This window comes from Bombus impatiens, unplaced genomic scaffold (genome assembly GCF_000188095.3).
Source record: "Bombus impatiens unplaced genomic scaffold, BIMP_2.2 scf_0233, whole genome shotgun sequence".
Taxonomy (NCBI): domain Eukaryota; kingdom Metazoa; phylum Arthropoda; class Insecta; order Hymenoptera; family Apidae; genus Bombus; species Bombus impatiens.
In genome coordinates, this window is record NT_176652.1 from 456,114 (window position 1) to 481,830 (window position 25,717).

The 25,717-nt window shown below is 37.4% G+C and overlaps 1 protein-coding gene across 5 annotated transcripts in view; it reads right to left on the bottom strand.

The window, feature by feature from the left end:
* LOC100740171 (protein couch potato) overlaps window positions 1-25,717 on the bottom strand; it is a 185,713-nt gene that overhangs the window by 57,857 nt on the left and 102,139 nt on the right. For all 5 annotated transcript variants that reach the window (XM_012384053.3, XM_033320056.1, XM_003488452.4 and 2 more), the window contains exon 3: window positions 5,810-5,863. In XM_012384053.3, the coding sequence (XP_012239476.1) occupies window positions 5,810-5,863 (54 nt within the window). The remainder of the gene's footprint in view (window positions 1-5,809; window positions 5,864-25,717) is intronic.

A 25,717-nucleotide genomic window follows, 5' to 3' on the forward strand; every position in this document is an offset into this window, starting at 1 on the left:
TTTCACTCGGTCTGACCGAACGTGAGCGACGATAGAATTTCGGCTGTTATATCGGAAGAACGCGGCGGAAGGAAGACTCGATGTGTCACGTTTTTAGTCTTTCCACCAGACTATATATATTTCTTTGAAAATCCACCACCATGCCATAGTCGACGCTTCGTCGAGCTTTCGTCGAAAGATGTTTAGATGAAAAATATCGATTTCAAAAATATTGGTTATAGTTACATAGACGCGGAGATCAACTTTTTCCGCAACGAGTTTCCTCGAACGCAAAGTTTAGACAAACTTTAGAATTCACGACGAAACTCCGTTGGTCTGTCATCCGTTGCTAAAAGCTTTCGTATGTATCTTTGAATAAGCTTTCAACCGTGTCGTTACATTAAAGCGTATTCTTTTGTGCGCTAGACAACATCGAAATCAAGAAGTCGAGAAAACTGTACTCGTCGTATTGTTCGTTCGTAAACTTCGTTTAATCTCGTTCGTTCGCCTTGGGGCGAGAAACACGAAGTACGAGAGGAACACGGAGAAGGATTCGTCGGTTTAAATTGTTTGTAACGCGAGACACAAACGTCGAACGACGTTTCTGTACGCGAACTCGTTCCATTGTCTTCGCGTTTAGATTCACAAACTTTATACAAGTATCGTTTACATTTTTTCGTTTAACACCCTATAGAAACGCGGAGAATCGAACGAAAGAGGAGGATGGAAAACGCTTAATGCTCGAACGGGGTGAAAGGATTTTCCAACGTTAACGTTGGCAACGTTGTGTCGCGTGTGACGCGCGTGTTCCCACTGGTGGCGCATAAATTAATGTTATCACGGTTGAACGTTGTATATCTGACCCAACATGGCGGCCACGATGCCTTCCGCGAAGGCATAAAATTGATGTATTTTTTTGCAGCCGAATCGATTAGATGTTTTCCATCGTTACGTGACTCACGTAACGCTCTAGACTTTGTTTCTTTTTGTCGCTGGTTGGTTAACGTCGGTGGCTCGTTAATTCCGCTAACGTTCTATCTGCTCGTTTTCTTTTCGATTTGGTAAAACGTAGAACAAGTATACGGTGTACGTCGTTGATGCTGCAAGGTTAATAAATTTGCGAAATAGACGCTGATTTACAGTGATTAGAAAAAATATCGGCACACCGTTGCATCTATTATGGCATTTTTACAGACCGATTAATTAACTCCAAGAATATTGAATTTCGTATCGTTTGGCAGCCTGTTGCCTCTTCCTTTTAAGCTTCTTTAACGTAAAATGCGATCGGAAACATTGGATGTTAAAAAAAATGAATCAGGGAACCCGATAAAAGGACGCTCGATTGGAATGTCACTTGTATAGTCACTGTATTAGTTATCAGATCGATACGTAGAGTAATCGCAGCTAACACGAAACATCTGATTTTAAAAGTTTGCCAAAGAGGGAAACATGCTTTCCTTTCGATGAAATTAACTGCAAATGAAGTTAACTATGCAAAACGTTATGTATCTCGAAGACAGGGTAAAAAATGTAAAAAAAGAGCGACTTTCGATCGAAATTTGAATGCACTTTGTTTTTTGCTTCTAACGAAATATTCTGCACCTTTGCTGATTGATTTTTTGTCGGTTACTTGGCAAGATATCGCGGCGTTCCATATAAAGCTCTGTTCCATATCAGTTACAGTTACCCTATATATCGTTTTCCTTCGATAAAACATTAATTACGCGTACGCGTAACTCCTTTAAAACATCGTACATGGCGAGTCGATAAATTCTGCGAGTTAATTTTAGTAAATTCGCGATGCCAATTGCCAATGCGATCATAAAAATTTGATACCGTGAAAATGAAACGCAGAAGCTGATAAAGAAATAGATACATTGGAAAATAAGAATATGTGCCGATACTTATCGCAGCCACTGTATGTCGGAATTTTCACAACGAGTCGTAAAAGTGAAATTACGCGTCGACAGGGGAAAGGAACCAGGCCCACGGAGAAAACCATTCACGACGTAGGTCACCCATCGTACGAGTATATCTTTGGGCGTAGGAAAGTAGTAGGGTACGTGGATTATTGGTAAAAAAGTAAAGGTGGGATTGTCCTTGATATCAAGGGAGTGTTGCTTGTCGTTAGACCGTGTTGTGAGACGTCAGGGAGAATTGTCGGAGGCCTCCTTAGGTATATTGATTTTTCTCTTGATTATAACGTATAATTATTTGTAATTAACATTTGTAATAGTTTATCGCCAGTAACAATGGAACGTTGAATTTTCCGTTGATTGTACTCGTTATCGTGTTTCGTCAACGTTTATAAGAGACCATTAGCAGGGACAATGCGATGTTGAATTTTGTGTTAATTATCGTACGATCAGCGCTGTTCCTAGTCGATATTTGTAATAGCTATATTCGCCTGCTAATCGAAAGGTTCATAGCGAAACGAGTCTTGTCGAGATTTTTCTCTTTTTCGGAAACCATGAAAACAGAAACAAAAAAAAAAAAAAAAGAAAGGGAAAGGAAGAAAAGATACTTTAGCGCCTTCGACCTTCGTTCGATGGATCGTAGTTTTTCGTTTTTAAAATATTCACCAAGCAGCATAGCTGCTTATGCACAACTGGACGTTATTTACGATCGTATTGCAATAGGTTAGGTCTTGAACGATCTTTCCATAGCGTCGGTAATCGATCAAGTTACGAATCTCTCCTCCGACTACGATATTTTGTTATCTAAAAAAAAAAAAAAAAAAAAAAAATGAGAATATTCGACAAGCATCGTTTTAATTCCGAGCTCGTTAATTTGAAATTTTAGAAAAGCAATTTTTTCTTTTCACCGATCTGATACGGTATCGACACATATTATTTCCGATAAATAATACCATCGACCGTCACCATAACATATTTTATATCGGCGACAGCAAAAATATCGAAAAATAACATTTACATTAGTAAAGATCAGGCAGAACGCGAACGACAGGGAAAACACGGGTTGTGTTTGCGTTGCCGCGAATTCATCGGAATATTCCATTGAACAGATCTACGAACCTCTCGAATTTCCATTAATTTCCCGTGATACAGTGAGTTATATTACTATCGTTGTATTGTTATATTATAAATCATTATATCGATGATATAAAGGTGCGTTCAGACCAAGCGAGCCAATGCTCGTCCGTTCCTTGCTTTCATAAAATTTGATTCACCGGTAAAAAAGATGTAATATTGGTTATCGAGATATGGAACAATAACTGTAAAGAAGAGACGCGGTTTCTATTATTCGAAAATTCTCTCGTTCGAGTTTTAAAAACGAATTTTGTCTCCCTGTTGATTCAGATACCGGAGATTCCGTTGTATCGTATTTGCATGCTTTTTCCTTACAATTTTATCTCGATATTAACATTGATATTAATAATTGCGCAGTTTCACGATAAATTTTACCCTTTTCTCTATGGAAAATTACAAGTTGTCCTCTATCAAAGCTAGTATAATCTTTCCTTTTCGTGTCGAATTTCTTGGTGTATTTTCAAAATATTGGCGTTCATCTCCTCTGACGTTAATTATACGAGATAAATCTATTTTGCAGTTCGAATTGTTTCTAAGAATTGCTAGATTTACAGAGCGCGAACAAGCGTCCACGTATCGAGTACAAAGAATCACGGCGATGCGAGTCACCGTTAGATGTCGTAATTCCGTGTTTTGCATTTATTGTTACAGAAAGTTGATTACATCTTCTCAAGTCGTACGAATGCGTTACGGCGGATAATAAAGTTGCAATTTAATTAATTACGAAATTAACGGCACGATGGATTTAAAAGTTAAAGTATACTGAATTTGGATTCTGAAAATTTTTATTAAAAATTCATCGTACGATTAAATGTTATATTTTGTAATATTTTTGTAACACGATATTTAAATCACCCCCTCTTGTACGAAGCAACAGATACAGATAGACCACAGAATGGCGTTATATTATTCGAATATCGATACGACTGACTAAGTGTTCTCGTACGTTTGGTCTAAACGCATCTCGATACGTTAAACATTATAGATGGAAATATTATCCTAGAAGAAATGCGACAGGTTGATGGTGGTGTCATTATTAGAGTCGTGAAATCGTGTTTAACACAGTTCGTCGTCGACCTATCCGCGTGTTATCGCATAAAGAACGTAAAAGAAGGAGGAGGATGACCACGTTTAAGCGAGCCAGTTTTGTCTCGAGAGAACATCGTTAAATTATCTTTTCTGCCCTAACCGAAAGCTCTCTATGTTTCTTCTCCGGTTTGGATGACATTATTACAGGATCTCGCTTTGTCTCGATTTAATTACCGAAAAGTGCGCCAAAGATTCTGATATTCCACGCTTCTGTTCGATAATACATTCAAGAAAAATATAGCTCCGTCACCCGTATAATCTTTTCACGACGAATAAATGGAACGTAAAATGCCTATACGCGTATCGCTATCGAAACGAAAGTATCGGATTGTCGTAATAAAAGGGAGGAACCTTTCGAATGTATTCGAATCTTTGATCAAAAGGTGACCTATATAGCAATTTTTAGCTGTATTTTTAACGTATTAGATATGACGTGTCGTAAAATAATATATTCGCAACGTATGTTTGTAATGTTCTGTGCGAAGAAATTATTAGAAATATCCAAGCCAATGTGATATTCGTTTTGTTAATAGGTTAACGTTTCGTAGGTCAGTGATTTCACCGAGAAACTATTTTATTTCGCTTCTTCCGAGTTCTTCGCTTCCGAGTTTGGAACGAGATTACCGCAATCCTTCATTTGCCGAGTGTTTGTCCTCTCTTGTCGAGCGTCTACGATAACTACTTTTATACAGGACGTTATTGATCTCTCTTATCTGAAATTTTTATATCTGTGCTGTGCCGAGGACGCCTTAGGAGGAAATCCAACAACTTTAGCAGCATGTTCGATAAGTTGTGCCGATTAATAAGTAACGAATAAAGATCTTACACTCCAATAGAGTAGATGTTTCCGATAATTTTTCATATTTACGAGTCGAAGTTTATACGATATTTTCGCTTTCATCTTTACTCATATCTTTTTCACGCAATATTTTCGCTTCGTCGTAATCGTAAAAATATCGTGCGATAAAAAGCAAATTTTTCCATTTTCGGAAACCATTATTTCTCTCAAAGTGAATCGCAATAGGAGTTAAATAACTGTACTGGTGGAAAATACTGACAAAGCTCATAGAGCTCGCATCGTAAATCTTTCAAACATAGCAGACACGTCGCAAAAGAATAAAACGAGAATTCTCGAAAATGTCTTCGTTTCTTTCCGAATCGACGAAAACGAACAAAAGGATAGAGAAATCGTCGAAAAAGGAAAAAAGAAAGAAAAAAATGACGAATTTTTCTCAAAAGCAGACGAACCACTTTCTCGATGGTAGAATTCGATTGAAAGTTCCGGTACTCGCGGCAAGTTTTCCCATCAGTTTCCTCACCAACGAATAATCGCACGAAAATCTCGACACTTTGTCGACCCGTTCCATCGATCGATGGAAAAATCTCTCGAATAGGTAAAAGGGAATCGGTGTATTCGCGAAGGAATACCTCGATTTTACCCTCCTAACGTTTTTCTCCTTCTCTCGATGTATCCACTTCTCTTCCTTTCGTTCGTTTCCTCGATAAACGCGTATGGAGAATAGCTGGATGGAAATCTAGAACAGATCCATCGTTCGCGTTAAAAGCACGCGATAACGCTCTATTTTTTATTTTCGTTCTCGTTTCTTTTTCTTTTTTTTTTCACTGTTTCACACACGCCACATGGGCAAAGGATGAAATACGGCTGGTAATTTGAAAAAATAATGACTCACCGACGCTGTTTTCCCATTTTTGCTCGTGACTTTCAACAGGGACCCCTCGTACCCCTGAAACAGAACGAATTCCCGAGCGTCATTACAAACGAAGAGATAAAGAGCGGAGTATTTTGATGGAGGTCGTCCAGGATGGATCGTCCTGCGTTAAACTGGTAATTGGCTTGTACGTTAATCAGGGCTGCTTTAATTTTAGGATTAGGATGTAATCTTCGGTGCTTAAGTTGGCGAAGGAAATTGGTAATAAGGATCGAGGTAGAAAAAAAATTCGTGGAAAGGTTATAATGTATATATTTAATTTAAAGGTTAAAAATATAAAGATAAGAAAATTCTGAATAAATAAGTTATTATGACCGAGGATGTTGGTAATAGGCAATGGTTAATAGTTTCCGTTGATAGTTAACGGTTTAATGGTAAATTCTTCGTGGCTCCCTAAAATTCTGAAAAAGGTGATCATTTTTAATCGCTGGTCGTTAATTTGAAAATTAGAAATGCTACGATTTGTTGGTCGTTCCTCTGAAAATTGAAAACAGCGTGATTCGTTGGTCCTTTCTTTTAAAATTACAGATGGTTTCTGTCGATGTTCTATTCATTGGAAAGATTGTCTGTTTCCACGTTGTTATTAACCATCGAATGTGAGTTAGAGAAAGCATCGTAACATCAAGTGCATATCGATATGACTACGATAATTGAAACGTATTGAAAAATTGATCAAAGCAACGTATGCTTCGGACTATAGGAACAACAAATTATTTATTTAACAAGAAATATATATATATATATAAAATGTATATCTAACAAACTATTATTATATGTGTTGTAAGTGAATTCCCAAGTAAATATTTCTAATTACTCTAATAAGGAAACAAGCTTGTAGTAATTCAACTATTGAAACTATTAATTACGAAATATAGAACCGCATTAATAAAACAGGAAGCTGAAAAACGAAAATAATAAAATCTCTCTGCATAACTTTCTATTTCTTATTCACTGGATAAAATCACACCTTAGTATCGTGCGCTTAATGTGACTTTTAAAACATTAACACGAACGAACGATGATCAGGAATTTACGAACCTATAAGAAGGCGGTGTTCGCATAGCGTGATCATCAAAGTGTTAAGTACGAAGCGAAGTTACTTCAAAGCAAAAGCGTTTGCTCGTAGACGGAGAATGAGAATCTTGGAAATTTGCATATCTGCTGTACAATTATCTGTTCTACCGCGGCTAAAACGTAACCGAATAACTCGAGCGCAGCAATTTTAGGCAAACACGTTCGACCGAAGATTTCCTATGAATCCAACGTTGTTTCTAATTTCCTTGCTCGTCCAACGTCGTTGTCCTCGTAGGAACGTTACTGAAGATTATATACCGTTTAATTAAAATGAAACAACCAACGAGTCGCTTGTAAGTTGATGCAAAAAAAGAAAAAAGAGAGAAAAAGATTTTGCAAAAGATTCGTTAATCGATTTTAACTAGAAATACCAAAGAATATTTCTATCGTAAGGGTTGTAAATTTAGGTCTAATTAAATTTATATAACGTTGTACCTGTTAAGAAACTACTATATATGAGTAAAATTATGAATCTTTTAAGAAAGGATGGTAAACGTTCTTTTACGCGTAGACGACTTTACGAAGAAATCGCGACGCTTTATATATTTCGCAATCAATATCTGTTTTAAATTCTATTTTTAGATTTCGTTTCAACCGATAACACTTTTTCGCTCTTACTATTTTACGTACAACAGATAATATCGAAAGTGTCGCAAAACCTTCGAGTCAGGTCGCTGCTATATCTCGTTCATATTCCTTAATATCCACCTGCGCTTCATTTTCACCTATTCAAAGGCGAAATATACGAAAACATCTTGTCTTGGACATTGAAAATTGCACCATTCATACGCCCAATCGTTTTCGATGCATCAATTTCGCTTTCTCTCTTTTTATTCATTTTCTTTCCAACTCGAGAAGAAACTTCGTTTCAAACTTACGTTGTAGCAGAAACGAATTACGCATAACGCGATTTAATAACTAATTTTTTATTCGAAATCATAATCGAATTAAAAAGTTCGTCCAAGTGTCCATCCCTTTTGATCGTTTTTAATTTGTCACGCTGAAATTACTCTCCGTAAAATGTCTCCTTTTTTCTCTTTACGGAATAGCTCGCGATTTCTATCAACAAACGATTCGATCGATACTCGATGCTTGAATTAAATCACGACCATTAATGCTAATTTAATCCTGAAATGCAGCCACGGTTATTGAGATCTTGCTTGGTTTCGTTTGAAAGCGCGATAACGAAGATGCCTTGAAATGCTTACGAGGGACGTCGTTCGAGTGTTTCGAATCGATTTCGCTGAATAAGAAAACTTAACAGCCGCGATTTCAAAATCGTCAAGAAAAGAAGAATTGGAAGATCGAACAAGATATTATTCGCAAATATATTTATTCCTGAAGGACTTACGACGAATAGAAAAGTAGAACAGGAGCGCATTCGTTAGGAAATTGTTTACTTTACGTTTTACTTTGCGTTTTTCCAAGCTCTCGTCAACTTCTTCTTAGAGTAACAACAACTCGTGGTTTAAAAAATGTCAAGAAAAGAAAAATTGGCAGATCGAACGAGATGTTATTCGCAAATATATTATTTTTCCAGAATTTACCATCGATGAAAAAGTAATATAAGAGCATTTTCATCAGGAAATGTCGCGGTACTTTATATTTTTCCAATCAAATTGTTTCGCGAATAATAAATTTTGCGTCCTTGATAAATTCTTTCTAAACTGTGCAATTTAACCAGCTCTCTCGAGACTGAGAAAAAACAGGAAAATATTTTCTTAAACTCGTAACATACGAAGAAAGAATTATAGTAAAAGAAGAAAATGTAGGTTATTATAGAGTAATTATCGTTAATTTCGAGAAGAATTATTTCGTTCGGATGATTTCGAAGCGTTTACTTCGATAGGATGCCTTTTAATACGTATATCTATTTGAAAATGTCAGCGAGACGAACTCGAAAGTACTTACGCAGTTTATTCACTTTGCTATTGGTACTGAAACGATAATCGCGAAAGATATTTTCAGTAAAAGGACTTCTTTCAGCAAGGGTATCGTAAAATCGTCATCTCCTTCGAACTCTGACCTAGTAAATAACTTTATCTCAAAAACGAAAGATCGAAGATTCGTTTTGATAAATAAAACATTCGTACACCTGACGAGCGAGAGTCTGCTTGTTTCATAAATAAAATATACGATACACGGAAAAGCTCGCCTTTATCTTTTCTTTTGCACTCATTTCATCTCGTGTCATGGTTAGGAATTGATAACGGAAAATTAACGTTACAACGAAGAATCGTAAAATACGCGTTCTTTGAACGTTATCACCTTCGTATGATATTCGCTTCTTCGTGTCGTTTTACCATTTCTAATTCGTTCTTTTATTAACAAAATCTTGCCTTCTTGACAAATTCTTTCGACCTAATAGCTTTTTTCGAAAAGGGGAAAAGATAGGAAAATATTTTATTTTATATTTATCGCCGCAGTTTGTAAACTAGAAGATTCTCGATCTGAAAACCGTCACTTTTTTAAATCCTACACTCTTCTACGCATTTTTGCATTCGTTCTACGCATGTTTCATTTACGAAAATACCGTCCATTAATGTTATCGTCACGTTTAAATTAATTTTTGGACGAGGCTATCCAAAAAATAAAAAATTTTTTAAATAAACCTTCGTTATTTTTAAACTCCTAGAACGACTAATTTTGTCATAAAGATATTAAAAATGGACGATCGTTGTTCGGTTGATCGTACGGATAAGCGAACGATCGGTGATTAGAAATCTAAAAATATAAATTTCACCCGAAGCCAACGACAACGCGGCCGTTTGATGGATGGCGTTGTCTTTACTCGTCGCATTCGTCGATCGGAATTTATCTCTGTTTATTTGGCGAGGAAAGTAAGAAGAATGTCGTAACACGGTTGAATAAGACGAAAATTTATCGGTAATGTGGAAAATGAGAAATTTTTGGGGACCTTCGGTCTTCCTCGACCATTTTCATTTTGATTCGCACGCCTTATTCAATTTTTGACGTAACACGTGCAGTTTTTAAACGCGGTGCTAATTACCGACCATTCTTTGAATTTTTAAATTTACTACTCGCTACATCGTATTCGTCGGATTATGCGTTTAAAGTTTGTTTTCTATTTTTAGCAGTACAATTAATTATTTAATTTTATTTCGAGATTTGTAACATTTCCGTTTGTTTCCGTATTACGATGTAGTAAATTAGAATAAAAGGCGATTATACGGCCACGGTGTTGCGATTAAGGCGGGAAAAATTACCGCGAATACAGTTTGTAGTCCTTATCTGCAACAATTTTCTTTTACAAGCAGCGAAGCGTGCTTATGCATATTCATTTTGAACGTTGCTGTCGTGCTATAAATGACTGAAATCGTAGCATAATAAATCGATTTATAATGTAGAATTATTTGAAAGACTCGAGTGGAAAATAAAATATGGAAGTTTTATAGAATATCGATTAAACGATTCCACAAATTTTTTGGTTTTTTCAAATTTTTCCCCCGTCAAGTGAAAAATAAATGAAAACGTCGATGTATCAAAGAATCCATTCTTTTTTCAATCTTCAGTTTGTTGATCGAGCACGAAATATTCAACGAAAATGTCGATTCATTAACTTCGTGATATACGCGAACTTATTTCGCGATATACGAAAGCTTTGTTCATTCATAAAATACGAAACAGCAGAAATACCGATACATTAATCTTACGATCTTTTATTTTCATACTTTTGCCCATTCGTCAAAGGCACGGTAATCGACGGAAGTGTAAATTCATCGATGATCGAATTCTTCGTCGATCTGTCGATCGTACGTTGATTCGTCAAACGCGAAATATTCGATCAAACACGACAAAAGTGTCGATATATCGCACGTTCGATTAATTATCTTTCCGTCTTTTAATCGTTTGGCCGTTCGTCAAGCGAAGAGTATTAAACAAAAACGTCGGTACGCGAATCACTTATCGCTAGCCGATTCTCTCGCGCTCTTTTAATTATTTGCTCAATCATCAAATATGAAGTATTTGACAAAAGCATCGATGTCGTTATAAATGTCTACGATGCGATGCAAATGCTTTATGACGTTTGTACGGTTGATATTTAATCGACTCGTTATTAGACCTTCTCGTTAAAATTCTTAACCAGAGAAGCTCTGTTGATTCTTTATAAAAGAAGGGAAAGGTGCAAGAAGATACAGTAGAAGCAGAAATATTATCCGTTTGATGTACACGGTTTCCTGAGAAATAGCCGATAAATTAAACAATAGCGACGATACTAACGATGATAGAGTTAGATCGATTTTTTATAAAATATATACACATATGCGTGTACCGTGTATTACAGGTACGTTCGAAATATATAAAATTATTTAATGTATTAAATCGTTTACTTCGTCGCTTGTTATAAAGGTTTTAATATATTAGGAAACCGAATCCTGTGAATATCGCAACATCAACGACATCGTCGAACATTTTCTTTGCTACTGTGTCAAATTTCAAGATTTCAAGACGCGATTCAGAGACACCCAACAATATGCAATTACTTCGTAAGTAATGGTGGTAGAACACAATGTGAAAATATTCCAAATTTCCTAAAAGAGTATGCGAAACCGTAACAATGGCTAATGGCTGCCTAATTATTTACACGTTTACAGAATACATGTAGTAGTAGTCGCTAATGCTCTATCAAGAGATGCGACGATAAACGGTAAATAAATGAAACATAGAAAAAGGAATCGACGCGCTTCTCTATACTTGACCGATATTTATCCGCTATTTATCCGAAGTAATTTGTTTGTCGTTAAACAAACACGATAGCCAAAAGTTAGGTGCTTGAATAAAGGATGCAACGACGAATGGAGAAACGAGATTTCGCCCGGTTGAGAGGAAAAGGAGTATTTATTTCTTATTTACCAGCTAGAATTAGCACGTTCTACGAATAATTCAGTAACGTGCCTTTGTTGTTTGCGTTTCGTTCGCAACGCAGCAGATCTCGTTCCGTTCTCTCGTTTATCTCTTGCACAGTCATAAATTTACGATCAGCTTTGTAATAGGATTCTTCCATAGAATAATCCCGTGTGTCGTTGATTAATAGTCGAAAGCAATTTTAGTTGAGTCGAATCCTGAAAGCGCGGTGAAATTCATCCCAGCATCCTATCGAATTCGTAGCGTCTTTTAATCTCTTCGTGTCGAAAATCAACGGTGCTCACCCCCCTTCGATATTAAATCGTATTCGCCGTTAACTCTGGTACGTTTCGTTATGAAAAGTATAACGATTATCAGTCCGCGGATATTTCTACAAACTCGTATTTTTACAAAGGCGAACCAAGAAATACGATCTAAGCAGAAATTTCCTTTACCTGCTAAATGTTACGATTACACTGTACACTTTTGTGCATTTTTGCGAAATCGAGGGACATAAAAGCGCGTATAATGCGTATGATACGTGGTAACGAAATAGAGTAATCGTTGTAACATTTGGTGGATGAAAGAGTTTCATTTAAATTCCATTTCTTTGGACATACCGTGAAATATATACAAACGCATAAAAATCCGCGGTCTAACAATTACAGTAGGTGCCGAACTTTGAATATTCCACATATTTTTGCATGTTACGCGCAATCTGTGCATTTTTTGCATTTTGAAATCTACCACGAATGCATACAAGTCTACGCGGTCTAATAATTATACGTTTTATACAGTATGGAAGATTATGGTAAAATGGTTGGGTGTTTCGTTAAAGTTAACTGGATGATTTTCGTATTTAATCTCTCAACGCTCGAGTCGTAGAAATAAAACTACTCGACAACAAGCGAGAAAGATATAAAGAAAGAAATGCGCACGTAAGAAATACGATACAACGTAACGAGTGCTCAGCGACATAAATCTCTCGCGCACTTTTTACAAATTTCTTACGAAGCAAATTTTTGGTATAATAACAGATACACCATGGACCAATGTTCGCGATCCATTTTCCAACTGATTCCGATTACCCGCGATCGATTAGTATAATGCATAATTCGTACTATATTTTCTGAAACGATTTTAGTTACGCGTCTGTACGAGGCTCGATTGGTAATCGAATTTACTTCTATTTAATGTACCAAAAGTTGATTCACATTTAATCGAATTAAATTAATCACGTTCAATTCGATAATGTTTTATAAATTTAAATGTAAATACAATTATCAAGCTTCCTATATTTTATTAATCTATATTTCGATATGGTGGATCTAATTAAAAGAGTATTACTTCTTTGCGTAATATTCTACAGAGCGGTCCGTAACCGGTGGTACAATTAGCTATAGGATGATTCTCCGAGAAAGAATAAAGCGAAAATATGGAATAACGTTTTTCCATTAGATGCTTTCTTTTAGAGAGAAATAGATTTGAAAATATATCGTCCGCGTATGCAACTAAGCACGTTCACGCTTTATTTTTACAAATGTTGTTTCACAATTTTCATTTATTCTCGAGTTATAATAACCTGTTGCCGATCGTTCACTCGTACCTAGCTAACCTGTAATTATCGTTAGCGAGGTTCAAGTATATTATTCAAACTCGATTTTTCCAGAAACGAAGCGAACGATTATTTTTCCACGTTTTCCAACAACAAAATTGTACTTGTTACGGAGCACCCTGTATAGTAATCGCGTAATATAATATTCTTCTTTGGATAATATAAATTGATAGTACAGCAATTTTTAGAAGCAAGAATTACGTCGAGAAAGATGAAGACGAAGAAAGATTATCGTTGTAATTCTCCACGATGTAATATCCATTTACGATTTTTCGTAGACGATAACGCGTTAAGAAGATATCGCGATTTCTACTTATTCGTCGGCTCCAAACGCGGACAGCGTTTCGTAATCCAATAAAATTGCCAATAACAAATCGTGACACGAGGATAAAAGGCGAGGCCGAAGTTACTCTCTTGAAATCCGTAGCCGAGATTTCGTTTGTGTTACGTCTTAATATTTCACAGCTCTACGCGAGAAGAACAAGATTCTACGATCTATACAGATTGGTTACCACAGTTACCTAACACGAACCCAATCGAATTACGCCGGAGAGAATTGGACAGCGGACGTAAGAAAATATTATCAAAGTCGGGGGGATTCCTTCGAGAATCTTGCGAGGACACAGGCAAATGTAAACATCGGAGGGGACGGGGAATTAGAAATAAGAAATCGAAAGTATCGTAATTTTTTAAAAGTAGAAACAAGTGCATGTCGCTTCAGTAAGAAGCAACCTAAGAAGAAGAACGTAAGAAGCCTATTTCTTCTTCCTCGATGGTGAAAAGTAAAAAGCGATAGAGACGCGTTTGACTTTTGAGTGGAGAAAAATGACCGCGACGATCAGATTCGCAAGCAAAGAAGACAAACAGTCGAGTTACACGAACGAGGCTACTGCTATTCGTGGGTTTCCAGTTATGGGATGTTACTAAATTCAAAGTCAATAAGAATTTCAAAATCTCTGCTCGATTTACGTAACTTCGAAAACTCTTCTTATCGATATCGATATCTCCATACAAGATTTGCGTGTAAAAGTCAAATCGAAATCGGACAATCACGGTATTCGAGTTAAGAGCATCGAAATATCTCAAAATACACAATCAATTTTACGTTAACTAAATTTTCTACGTATGTTCACGCTCGTCGACGATCGAAGAAAGGAAAACTCTTATCGATATCGACATTCCCATAAATAATTTATAAAGAAGTCGAATCACATTCAGGCCACCGCGGAAATCGTTAATCACGACATTACTCGAATCAAAGGTCGACGAATTTAAAAAAACTCTCCCCATCGATATCGACATTTCCGCGAAAAGTTGGCTGAAAAAATCGAATCGAAATTAGACAGATAGAGAAATCGTTAATCATCGGGGCCTCTGGTCGTAGGCTGTGAAGGTAAAATCGATACGAACTCGGTGAAATCTGTTAGCAATATCGCGCTGGCTAGCTAGCCGTTCGTTGATACGCGTATGCAACGCCAGCCTAAATAGGTAGCGTGATTTACGGTTATTTATAGGGGACCTTAATATCCCCTTCATAAAACCTTACCGGCTTAGCTCGGTTTCGTTCGATCGAACTTCGCTAAAATTCGTCGTTCGAAGATCTTCGATCTCCGCTGAAATCAGACTAACGAGTTTAGTGCCGTGTAGATGGTAAGCGAGCTGCTGGAAGAAAAGATTTTCGTCATTCTCCGTTGCAGTATTAAAATATGTTTTCGTCTAAAATTCTTTCGTTACGTTCTTTCGTATATAAAAAGAACGCTTGCGTATAAACGTTTCATCGCAGACGCGATACCAGAGAAGAACGTTACGAATAAACTATTTATTTACTTAACTCGTTAAAGACCAAGCAATGGTTTCTCATAACGTTATAAATCCATCGATTTTTGTTGCATAGTCTGAAAAAGTAAAGGAATCGCGAGACTCATAAAATTGTAAAGTCTAGTTGGAGTATGAAGTAGCGGAGGGAAGAGTACCGAACGAATCTTTGGAATTCCATATCATTCGTTGCGACAAATGCGTCGATGTGACGAATGCGATGTTTCCGAAGCCTCGTATACTCAAAAATTTCACGACAGAAATTTATCAAGTTTGAAATTGCTACGAAATAAACGTTTCCCATGGTACGCGTCGCCTATAAGTCGTAAGATGTTTCGTAACACGTGGGACACGATTCAGAAGTGGACGAGAGGCGCAAGAACGACGAAAGAAAGTTCATATAAACAGGTGTTCTGTGTAACCTTGTTCCAAAGTTATAGCCACTTTTGTGTTACGATAATCCGCGACAGCTTATCTTCGCAGAAGATGCTCGAAACGGTGATCCTTCGACCGTATACGAGCTCGTAGTCGTCGTATCGTCGAGAGTTTCCCTATCTTTCAAGAATTCCACGTGTACGTCAAAATAATAGGCCGGCCGAGGATAGCCATTTCGAGCACCTTCCGCGAAGGTAAGCAGTTGCGAATCGTTGGAACGCAAGAGTGGCCATAATTTTGAAACAAGGTCAAATAAGTTTTACGCGAACGCGTTTTCATTGTTTTTCTACTCCTTGTTGCGGCTTATCGCGACAAGAAAAATAGCTGTAACTTCGAAAGGTCGAATAAGATCTTCTTTCGTTGTTCTTCTGCCTTCTGACCACTCCCGAAATGGAACGTTCCACGTGTTACGAGACACGCTCTATATACGAACGAATCCATCGGATCGATAAATAAAAATCGGAGAGAGGAAATCACGATATCTAACGATCGTATAGGTCGAGAGTTGATAAATTGAAAAGGAAACGATGTTCGAACGAACGGTATCGATGGTCACTCCCACGGACCTGATCAAAGGATGCGGCCAGCCGGTATAAATATTGCAGCTGGACCTGCTGACGGATATTGAAATACCGAGGCGGGTATGCGGAGGAAAACTGGAGCAAACCGCGCGAATATTTTTAAACCTCGATACCTCCTCGACGACGAAAGTATTCCTTTCATGGTGGGACGAGAACAGGGAGGCGAGTCACAGAGTGGCTAGAAAGGTCTCCGGGTTTAATGCGGCATGTAAAATGCAAATTTTAATATTCTAGGGAAATGTCGATAACTTCGACCGTTCGAAGGATATCAGATTCTTTTCTTCATTTTCTCCCCCGCTATTTTTATTGCCTCTATCGTTATATTTTTGTCGATTATACGAAGGTGAACGTTGAACGTATCGAAAGATCGGGAAAATTGGCTTTTTCAGATTTATTATCGCTTTTTTTTTATTATGCTATATTTTGCAGTTGACGTATATTTTCAAGTATTCTTGTTCTTTATTATGATTTTAAAGTCCAGGGCACCGAGGAAGGTGATGAACGATGGATCGGTAAAGTTGAGGTACGTAAGAGCAGAGTGCGTTGGTTGATTTTTATGCTGCTTTTAAGAATTCACAAGGGAAGATCCGCAACCCGCAAATTCAAAAAATTATGTACTCTGGGGACACGTAGAGGACATATAGGTACGTATTACGTAATATTTTTTCGCTGTCCAAATTCACTCTAAGGGGGTGAAATTTACCCTCGAAAATTCTGGTGTTTCTCGATTTTGCGGTATAGTCCGCTACAAAATTGACACATTTTTTTAACAAAACGATAGTACTACTTGAAAGCATTCCTTCTTATCCTTTATAGTTCTCAAGTTATAAAGCACAATCTGAAAATAGCCGGATTTTCTGGGCTCAATTTCACCTTCTTAGAGTGAATTTTAAATACTTTTAATACAAAGTTTTATAATTTTTTGAATTTGTGGATTGGAGATCTTCCCCTGTCAATATACACTTACGTTTCTTTCTAATTCTAATTCGAAGAGTTATATACCTTTAAATTAACACGCGATTCTTTTTCTTCGTTTCTTTTTTAGATATTTCAAGATTTTAGATCGTAACACATTGCTGATAAGATTAACTAGAGTTCCATTGCGATTCTTTTAGGGAATCGTTACCCAATATACACATAGAGTTACAGCGGTATGTCCAAAATAAGTAGGACGTGTCATAAAATCATATCACGGTGTCGATAAAAGTCAATCGATAAAAGTTAATCCTGCCAAGAGCGTTTGAATATTTTTAGGAATTGGAAAAACGGCGGATCTGTAATCTGTTATATTCACGGATCAGGTAGTTCTAGGATGAACTCAACGTTTCACGATTTAACAGGTGACATTAGATAACCGAACAACTCCAACTCTAGAATTACCGCGATCAACGTGGCCGATTCATAGCTTTTTACAGCAGTTTTATAGATTTATAAATAGATCGACTACCTTAGTTTCACCGTTTAATCTCTTCTTCGTCGCATTTACTTTCTCCTCTTCCGTCCTCGTCGTCGTCTTTTTCTTTCCTTGTTCTCACGATGTTCCTTAATCTCAACCGATCCACCACTCCTTCATCCCTTCTATCTCGCAAAACTCTTTCCATCCACGCTTAAATTTACTCTTCCCGCGGCTGTAATGTCCTCTATGAAATGTTTTAACCGTATTAGCGTTCCTATCGTGCGACGCGTTCTTCAAGGTCGCAGGAAAATTCATCTTGCACAAAACCACGTGCCACGTGAACGCAAAACGAGTCATTCACAGGCCAAAATGGTTTAACTGCACCTTTTCAAATGTTTTAATTCCGTTTCGCTGAGTTAATCTATTTCGCAAACAAGCGGCCCGGACATTGTTCGTTAGGAAAATTCTCGTCTGTTTTTACGCCTAACGCGCGAATCGCGGATCTAATTAAATCGTTACCTTCTTCCCATCTCCATAACCTTCATAAACTGCTCGTATACGGAATACTTCGCTGCTTCTTATACCTTAACGTTGGGTAAAATTAGTTTCGTCGAAGTTGCGGTACGCAGTTTCCTAGATAGATTTAAGCTAATTCGAGGATCTGTTAGTCGAACGACTATATTGTTCTCGGCGAGGTAGATAGAGTTTCCAGAGATTTAAAACACTACGGCGGAGCTGAAAGTTCGAAGAATATTCTCCCTCGATTTTCCGCTGGTCGGATTTTGTTGGTGTTTCTCGTAAAAATGGATTATCGTTACGGTTGTATAGCGTATATCGTCGAGTGGATGATTGGTTTCCTTTGTAATGGTTTTTCATTCGCCTTTTATGCAATTAATCAGAATCGATTATGTGTTTAGTCTTTGAAAAGTTATGCGCTAAACGTACGTTTAAAATCTGGAGACATCGAAACAAGTCGCTAACGTTCGCAAATACGAATACGTTAAAAAATTACGTCATGCTATCCAAAAAAGTTCTTTCGACGATTCGTATTAAAGTTTAGCCGACTGTCCACCAAGTGTCGCTACATGGAAGCGCAAGCGTAATTTATTAGACGCGACGATACACGTACGCCAATGTTCGGTGTACGAAGCGTACGGTAAGATACATTTTGTCCCATTATTAAAAACGTCGAACGACGAGGGAGCCGCTTTCATCCTATGTTACCACATTCGACGACGTGAAAAAGAGAGATTTTGAATCCATTCGAATCCACGAGAAAAATATTAATTCCCGAGTGTTCGTCGTTGCGAGTGAATTGTCAGGGAATGATGATCGCGTATTTCATACACTGCACAGGTTCGGCAAAAATACACGTAACAGTTTAGTGCAACTTGCTGGACCATTGGTTCAAATGCAAGATACGGATATTTGGGAATTTTTCAACTCCGATGAAAGAATTGTAATAACGTTGAGGTAGAATCAAGGAATCGGTATAATAATATGCATACCTAATCTATAAGAAAATATAACAAGTATCGGACAAAGATTTTCTCCGTCGATTCCGCGTAATTACCTGGCTAACTAGTTTTTAAAATCAAATGTCGCTTTGGCAATGGGACTATCGTATCGATAATTAATAGTAAAGAGCTATAGCAATCGCCTAACAACTTATTCGCCTTATTTGCCGCTTCACTGCACGCCTTCTGTGTTCCATTTTTTCTCGCGTATTTTTTTCGTTTATAGCTGCAACGTACGCTTCAGTATCGACAATGCTGACGACAATCGTTGTGACGAAAACGCGCAGTGACGGAAACGGTTGGCTGCTGTTCCCTGGACAGATACACGTTAGTTTACAATAATCGCTGTATGGAAGCGTATTCTTACTACCGTCAACGCGTCTACGAAGCAACTTCGTGGACAGTGGCCCTTGAACGTCGTACGGCGAATTGAAAATCGTAGTAGCGTAGCAGCGTAAGACACGAAAAGCGTAGAATGCACAAAAGCGTATGTAGCAAAATTATATTGAAAAGACAAAAATCAAAGACTCAAGTTTAAAGATTTATCGAATAATTGAAATTTAATCCTATCGTTCTCCTCTGGTCTGTATAACCCAATGGATGTTACATTTCGACAGACATATTATTCAGATATAAATATTATTTATATTATTATGAATATTATCTGTACAGGATCTGGAATATAGATAGGCAGTATTTTTATTTCATTGATATATCCGTTGAAACGTAATATCCATTGTGTTATACAGACCCGAGGAGAACAATAGGGTTAAATTAAACAATACCAAACTCAACGTATTACACGCATGTTCGTTGTGTTTTTGCATCGTGACTAACAGGAAGAAAATTTTGTAATTTCCATTTTTATAGTTCCAGAAAGGTGAAGCGGGTGAGTTTCTTACTCAACCCAAATCTGTCAAAACGCGAAATTTTACAACAAACGCGTACAAACATCTGCTTGGAGACGTGAATTTTGTAACAGTTCCGATGGCAAAGTTGGCACGTCGCGTCGTCTGCGTCTACAACCCCGCAACCCCGCACAGGAAGAGCTCGATATTTCAGTTTTCATTAACACGCGTCCTCCTCGACGGAACACGCGAATATAACACGGGTACTCATCAGTTTATTGTGCCACTAAAAGCCCGGGATCATGCCAGGGAACTGGTGCAGTAGGATTACGGCGCGTCGAGTGCCAAGGTGCTGTATTTTGTCGATCTAAAGAGCAAAGAGAATCGCGTAACTTCCTGCGTATCCGATGTGGCGTCGAATTTCGAACGACGCGTCCAGAACCGTAAATCCTTCGATCTTAATATGTTTTTGTTACGAAGAGAGTCGATGAGATTGTAAACAAGTGGCTTACGAACGTTTAAAGAATTATATACTACCGGGTAGTACAATTTTGCTAAAAATACGAGGATAAGATAGTTGAGAATGGAATGTTAAGAAGTTTAACGTTCTTTCATATTTTGGTGTTCCTTGAGAATTTCGTTCTTTTACGACGGGATGAATATACAGATTCCACGTTGTAGTAAGTTGTAGCGGGTTATTGTTAAAAATAGGAAAATGAGATATTCGAAGATGGAGTGTTAGGAAATTAACAACCGCGTTCTTTTACAAGGAGGCGGATACACGAACGCTTCGCGTTAAATGACAAGATATAGCGTGTCAAATTAAGTTTAAATCGATGAATTATTGTTCTAAAACGACAAATTATAGTTCTAATGTATAACTCCAAAGGTATGTTATACAATATATGGCGGATACGAAAAATACTTGTACACCATTGCGCTGCGTACACGCAGCGTTATACGCTGATCAATCAGACCCGATTATAATAAATCTCGTATCGCTCTTGTATGATTAGAAAAATTTGATATACCGTAGAAATGGAACGTAAACTCTAGTAAAAAGAGGCTTCATCGGGGAATAAGAGACAAACAGATGTATGCGAATAAGTTTAGTTTGAAATTTAACTTTAGATTCGATTCTTCGGATTGTACGTTTACACCGAATTAATTACCAGAGTTATTAACCTATCGAGGACTAACGTCGCGTTAACGCAACATATCGTTCGTAATTTTCTTTTCAGTCGATTCGTATTATCGAATTCTATTAAATTCATGCCGTGACTATGAAACTGGATCGCATGGATCTACTCGGTACCTTTCCTCCGTACTATTGTTTCTTTCACCCAAACTCTACGATTTTACCAAGTTTGAAGAAATCGAAATATCTTGTAGCACAGTGACGAGGTATCCTTTTCTCAAATTATAGAACTTTGTTCGTTGCTCCTAATTCGCGACTCGCTCTACTTTCTACGTTTCTTTGATAAAGTTTCGTTTACGTATTTCTTAATGGATCAAATACAAATTACGTATAACTTTTTACTATTCTGCGTCTAAGGCGATATTACGACGATGAACAGCTAATGCTAGTTGCAATACCTAAGCTATCGAAGCTTTTTAAAAAGCGAAAGGAGAAAAAATATACTCTCTGCAGGTAGTAGAAGAATCATAAGACGAGGGAGACAGAGCGAAGCGCTACATTAAATTATCGTGATTTTACTATTTCTATTATTACTGCTGTTGCCATTACTATTAATATTTACTGTTAGTACGGTTCTCTGTTATTGATTGTTATTGGAATATAGAGCATTTGCTAGATCATATAAATGTTCTTCGGGCCATTTCAGAGACGATATATCAAAAACGATGTTAATATATTACAACGCGAATAATATGCTGTGACCAGAAGTACGATATATGAGAATAGTCTCCGAATCTCGTTCGAACAGTTATCACCGATATTTGTCGAGAGATACGTGACTAGGATGCCGTTTGTCTCTTAGTCTTTGTATATCATTGAAATATGGTGCCTGTGGAATTCAGGAGATACGCAGTTACCGACTCGGAGACATTTGTTTGAGAAAACTTTTGGATTTTCAACGCGAAAGTTACGTCGATCGCAAGTTCGTAAGTTCGGTGGGAAAATTTTCTTTTGGAGGATGAAAATGTAATTTCCAGATCATTTGACTCTTTCAAACGGCACGATATACAAATCCAAATATAATACGTTATATAATTATCGTACTTTTTTGAAATCCAAGATTTCTTTAACTGTAATTAAACTGTAATTTTCTCGTTTTCCTCTTTTCGCGAACGAATTAACACGGTACGCACTTTTATCAAAGGCTCGATACCCCAATTCCGCAATTGCTACTTAAAGACCAAAAAGAAACCTTGCCGCAGCTAGTTCAGCTTCTATTTGTTGAAACGCGTGGAATTTCCCTGTAATAATTTCGGAATGTAACATAATCACAGCTCTGGTAGATACCACCACTCTGTTCTCACGAGCACCAACGTGACGAAATTAGCTTTATTTTTAACGTACACACGTTTCGAGCAACGCGTTTCAACAATCGTAAAAGTCGATTCCCCGCAGGATTTTAACATACGCGCGACTATTAATTTCTCGAAACGCTTTGTCCATCCATCCTCTAATATTTCGGTGCCACTCGTACATAGTCCAGAGGCAGATTTGCGTGCCAAATAATAAATATATGACAAAGTGAAATTTTGTCTGCGCGTGAACAAACTCGAATCGCGATCGTTCAAAAGGTATACACGCAAAAGGAAGAAAGAGAACGAAAGCTTTAACCCGCGTATCGTTGGCTGAAAGATCCGTGTGATTGATACGCGGATAAACTACTTCGGATGGAAAATCTGTTTAAATCAACCGAACGGCCATATTGGAGAACCATTTTGCTAAATTGAAATTGCTGCGACCGGCGCATCTGAATCGAAAATCTAAATTAAAAAGCCATTTCATTTGTCTGCCGAATAAATATCGATTTTAGACGTAAAAGAGGGAAAACGGAGTAAAGGGTGTATTAAAATTTGATATCGAAATGCGTGAACGAACGAATGCGGGATACATTTAAAGAACGAACCGAGGACCCCGAGGTCGATACTTTTGACTTAAAAAACGTTTTCGTTCTTATCTGCCGTAAGTGTGATTTCTCCTCGACTCCTTCCTCGTAAAACGTAATTAACTTCGAAAAAATAAAAATGTAGCGTTCCTAGAGAAAGGAAAGAAATAATAGGATTAACATAGAAATATACAACGATAAAAATTATTTGGCAAAATATTTGCTGATTAAATCTCACTTTCTTGTTTCCCAAGAAACTCGTTACTCCTCATCAAGCGAGCACATCCTTCTTCGCTTTCTATTCCCATAAAATCATATCACAACAATGCACGTGCCTTGTATTCTACCCGGCTGAACGCTAAGACAATAAAATCTTCACGTACAATACAGATTATACGATGATTCATAATCCAAAAATATAACTTTGTCACTGTACTGACTAACTAACAGTTACTCTATGACATTCTGTAGCGAACGCTGTAACATCGTAGCGACAATTACAATTTCCTAATTTTCAGATTACAATGGGAGAATGTAGTCGATCGAAGTGTCTGTGGAAAACATCGTAAGTGCCGAGAGACAAGTTTCTCGGGCGGGAAAGAAAACTTACGCATTAATCTATTATGAGAAGGAAAAGCGTATCCTCTGAGAAGCATGTACGCACTGGCTCCTAGTTGCAGATAAAACTTCGCGTTCCATTTATTTAGATAGACGACATAGACAAAGGCCAAGAAACAATTAATCGACGTTTATTGGCACTTATGTCTTTCTCTACGGAGGTGACGTTGCGACACCATCTTCCAGCATTACTAATGACAATTTAAAAAAGGGAAATCGCACTCAAATTCTATACTACGGTATTCTCGTTGCTACGATTTTCAATTCTGGCACTTAACGGCCTTTTCTACCAGCATTCTCCGATTATTTCGACATAACGTTCGATAACGTAAGCTTTCAACGACGTTAATCACCAACCTTTCAGTCGCGATAAATAACTGCGATCCGTTAGAACTTTCTTCTCTCTAAAGAAAACAAAATTTCGTCTTACTTGCATTACCATACCGTCGAGTGATATTTTACCTTTACGCAAGAATGTCAACTTTGCCCTAATTCCGTCTTCTCCGAGAATCCATATTCGCGCTCCTCCGGTAAATACTCGTTTTCTTGCTTTCTACTTCCATAAAATCATACACCGTGTCCATCTCTTTAAAGGCGAGAATAAGCGAGCGTGAGTGGAATTCACGAGCAGAGCGGCAGATCGAAAATCGTTCGACTTTCTACTCGCGAAGTGAAATTTAAGGCAACGGCCCTCGGTGGTGCGCGTTGGTCGTTGGCTTCCGGCTCGTGTTTCCGCTTCGACGAGGAGCCAAAGCCGTTTCACAGCCGCAAAATAGCAATGGCACGAAGTTCAATATGTACCTACTTTGAATCCGAATCAAATCCAACGCTCGAAGTTCGCTTCGTGCGGTTCGAATACTGCTATTATAACCAGACTGCGGATTTTCGATCATTTTTATACATTTATGGGAAGTTTAAAGCCGCGAAAACGTACAAAACGAGGGTAATGTAGAAAAATATAAAAAATCGGAAGCAAAGTACTTGTTACCGGATCTAATAAACAAATTTTCTGACGTAAATTTTCACGTACGTTCTGTTTCTCTAGTTGCGTTAATAAAAATATAAAGTCGCATGAAAATCGAATATCTTGGCATCGAGCGATAAATTAAACAATGGCGAAATTTAAAATCGCAGAAAGATTCGAATAACGAGTTACCAAAAAATTGTATTAAATTTATATATGTCGGATATACGTAATATTTTGTATACGATTATTTTAACCCGATTACCGTTCAAATTATTTCGCGACTTTAAAACGTAGCTTATCATTTATTATTCAAAAAACTGCACTGTTTTAATATATTAAAAAGCAATTAATTACGAACGAATATATAAATCGGTAATCCATCGAACATCGCGCGTACTAATAAAAGTTGTTCTAAATTTAAAAAAAGGTGAATATAGGAAATGTTTTTAATTTTAGCAGTGAAATGCTGCTTCCTATTGTGCCACGGTGAACTCGTTGTTTGCACAATGGACGAGAAAAAAAAGAAAGAAAGAAAGTCTTTCACCGACGATGGTAACGAATCGCGGGCGGTAGATTTTTCGAGAAATCGGTTGAAGTGGTCGTTATTTCATCGACGAATCCGACTACGCGTTTCCAGTGAGTTTCAATCGCGAATTACTTACAAAATACACACAATACGCAAAAATATAAAGGATATTCAAAGCGAAGTACTTGTTACCAGATGTAATTCAATTTAACGGACGAAATAAGTCTTTACGTAGATTTTATTTCATTATGAGCTAATGGACATACGAAATTGCATAAAAAAGTAATGGTTCGTTCATCGTACACCGACAAGTGTTCGATTTTCGCAAGCTGTCTTCCAATTTTGGAAGGAGCACTTGAAAATTTCGTAAAATTTGTACAAATCTTACGTAAGTATAATATTTTGATGTTGGAATTAATGGATATTCTGACAGGTACTGATCGGAGTCGTGAGGGTCGGAAAGCACTGCGTATCCTATCTACGTGCCTTTAGAAGATGGATTTAGTCGATTGTCAGCGTAGAATCGGATTC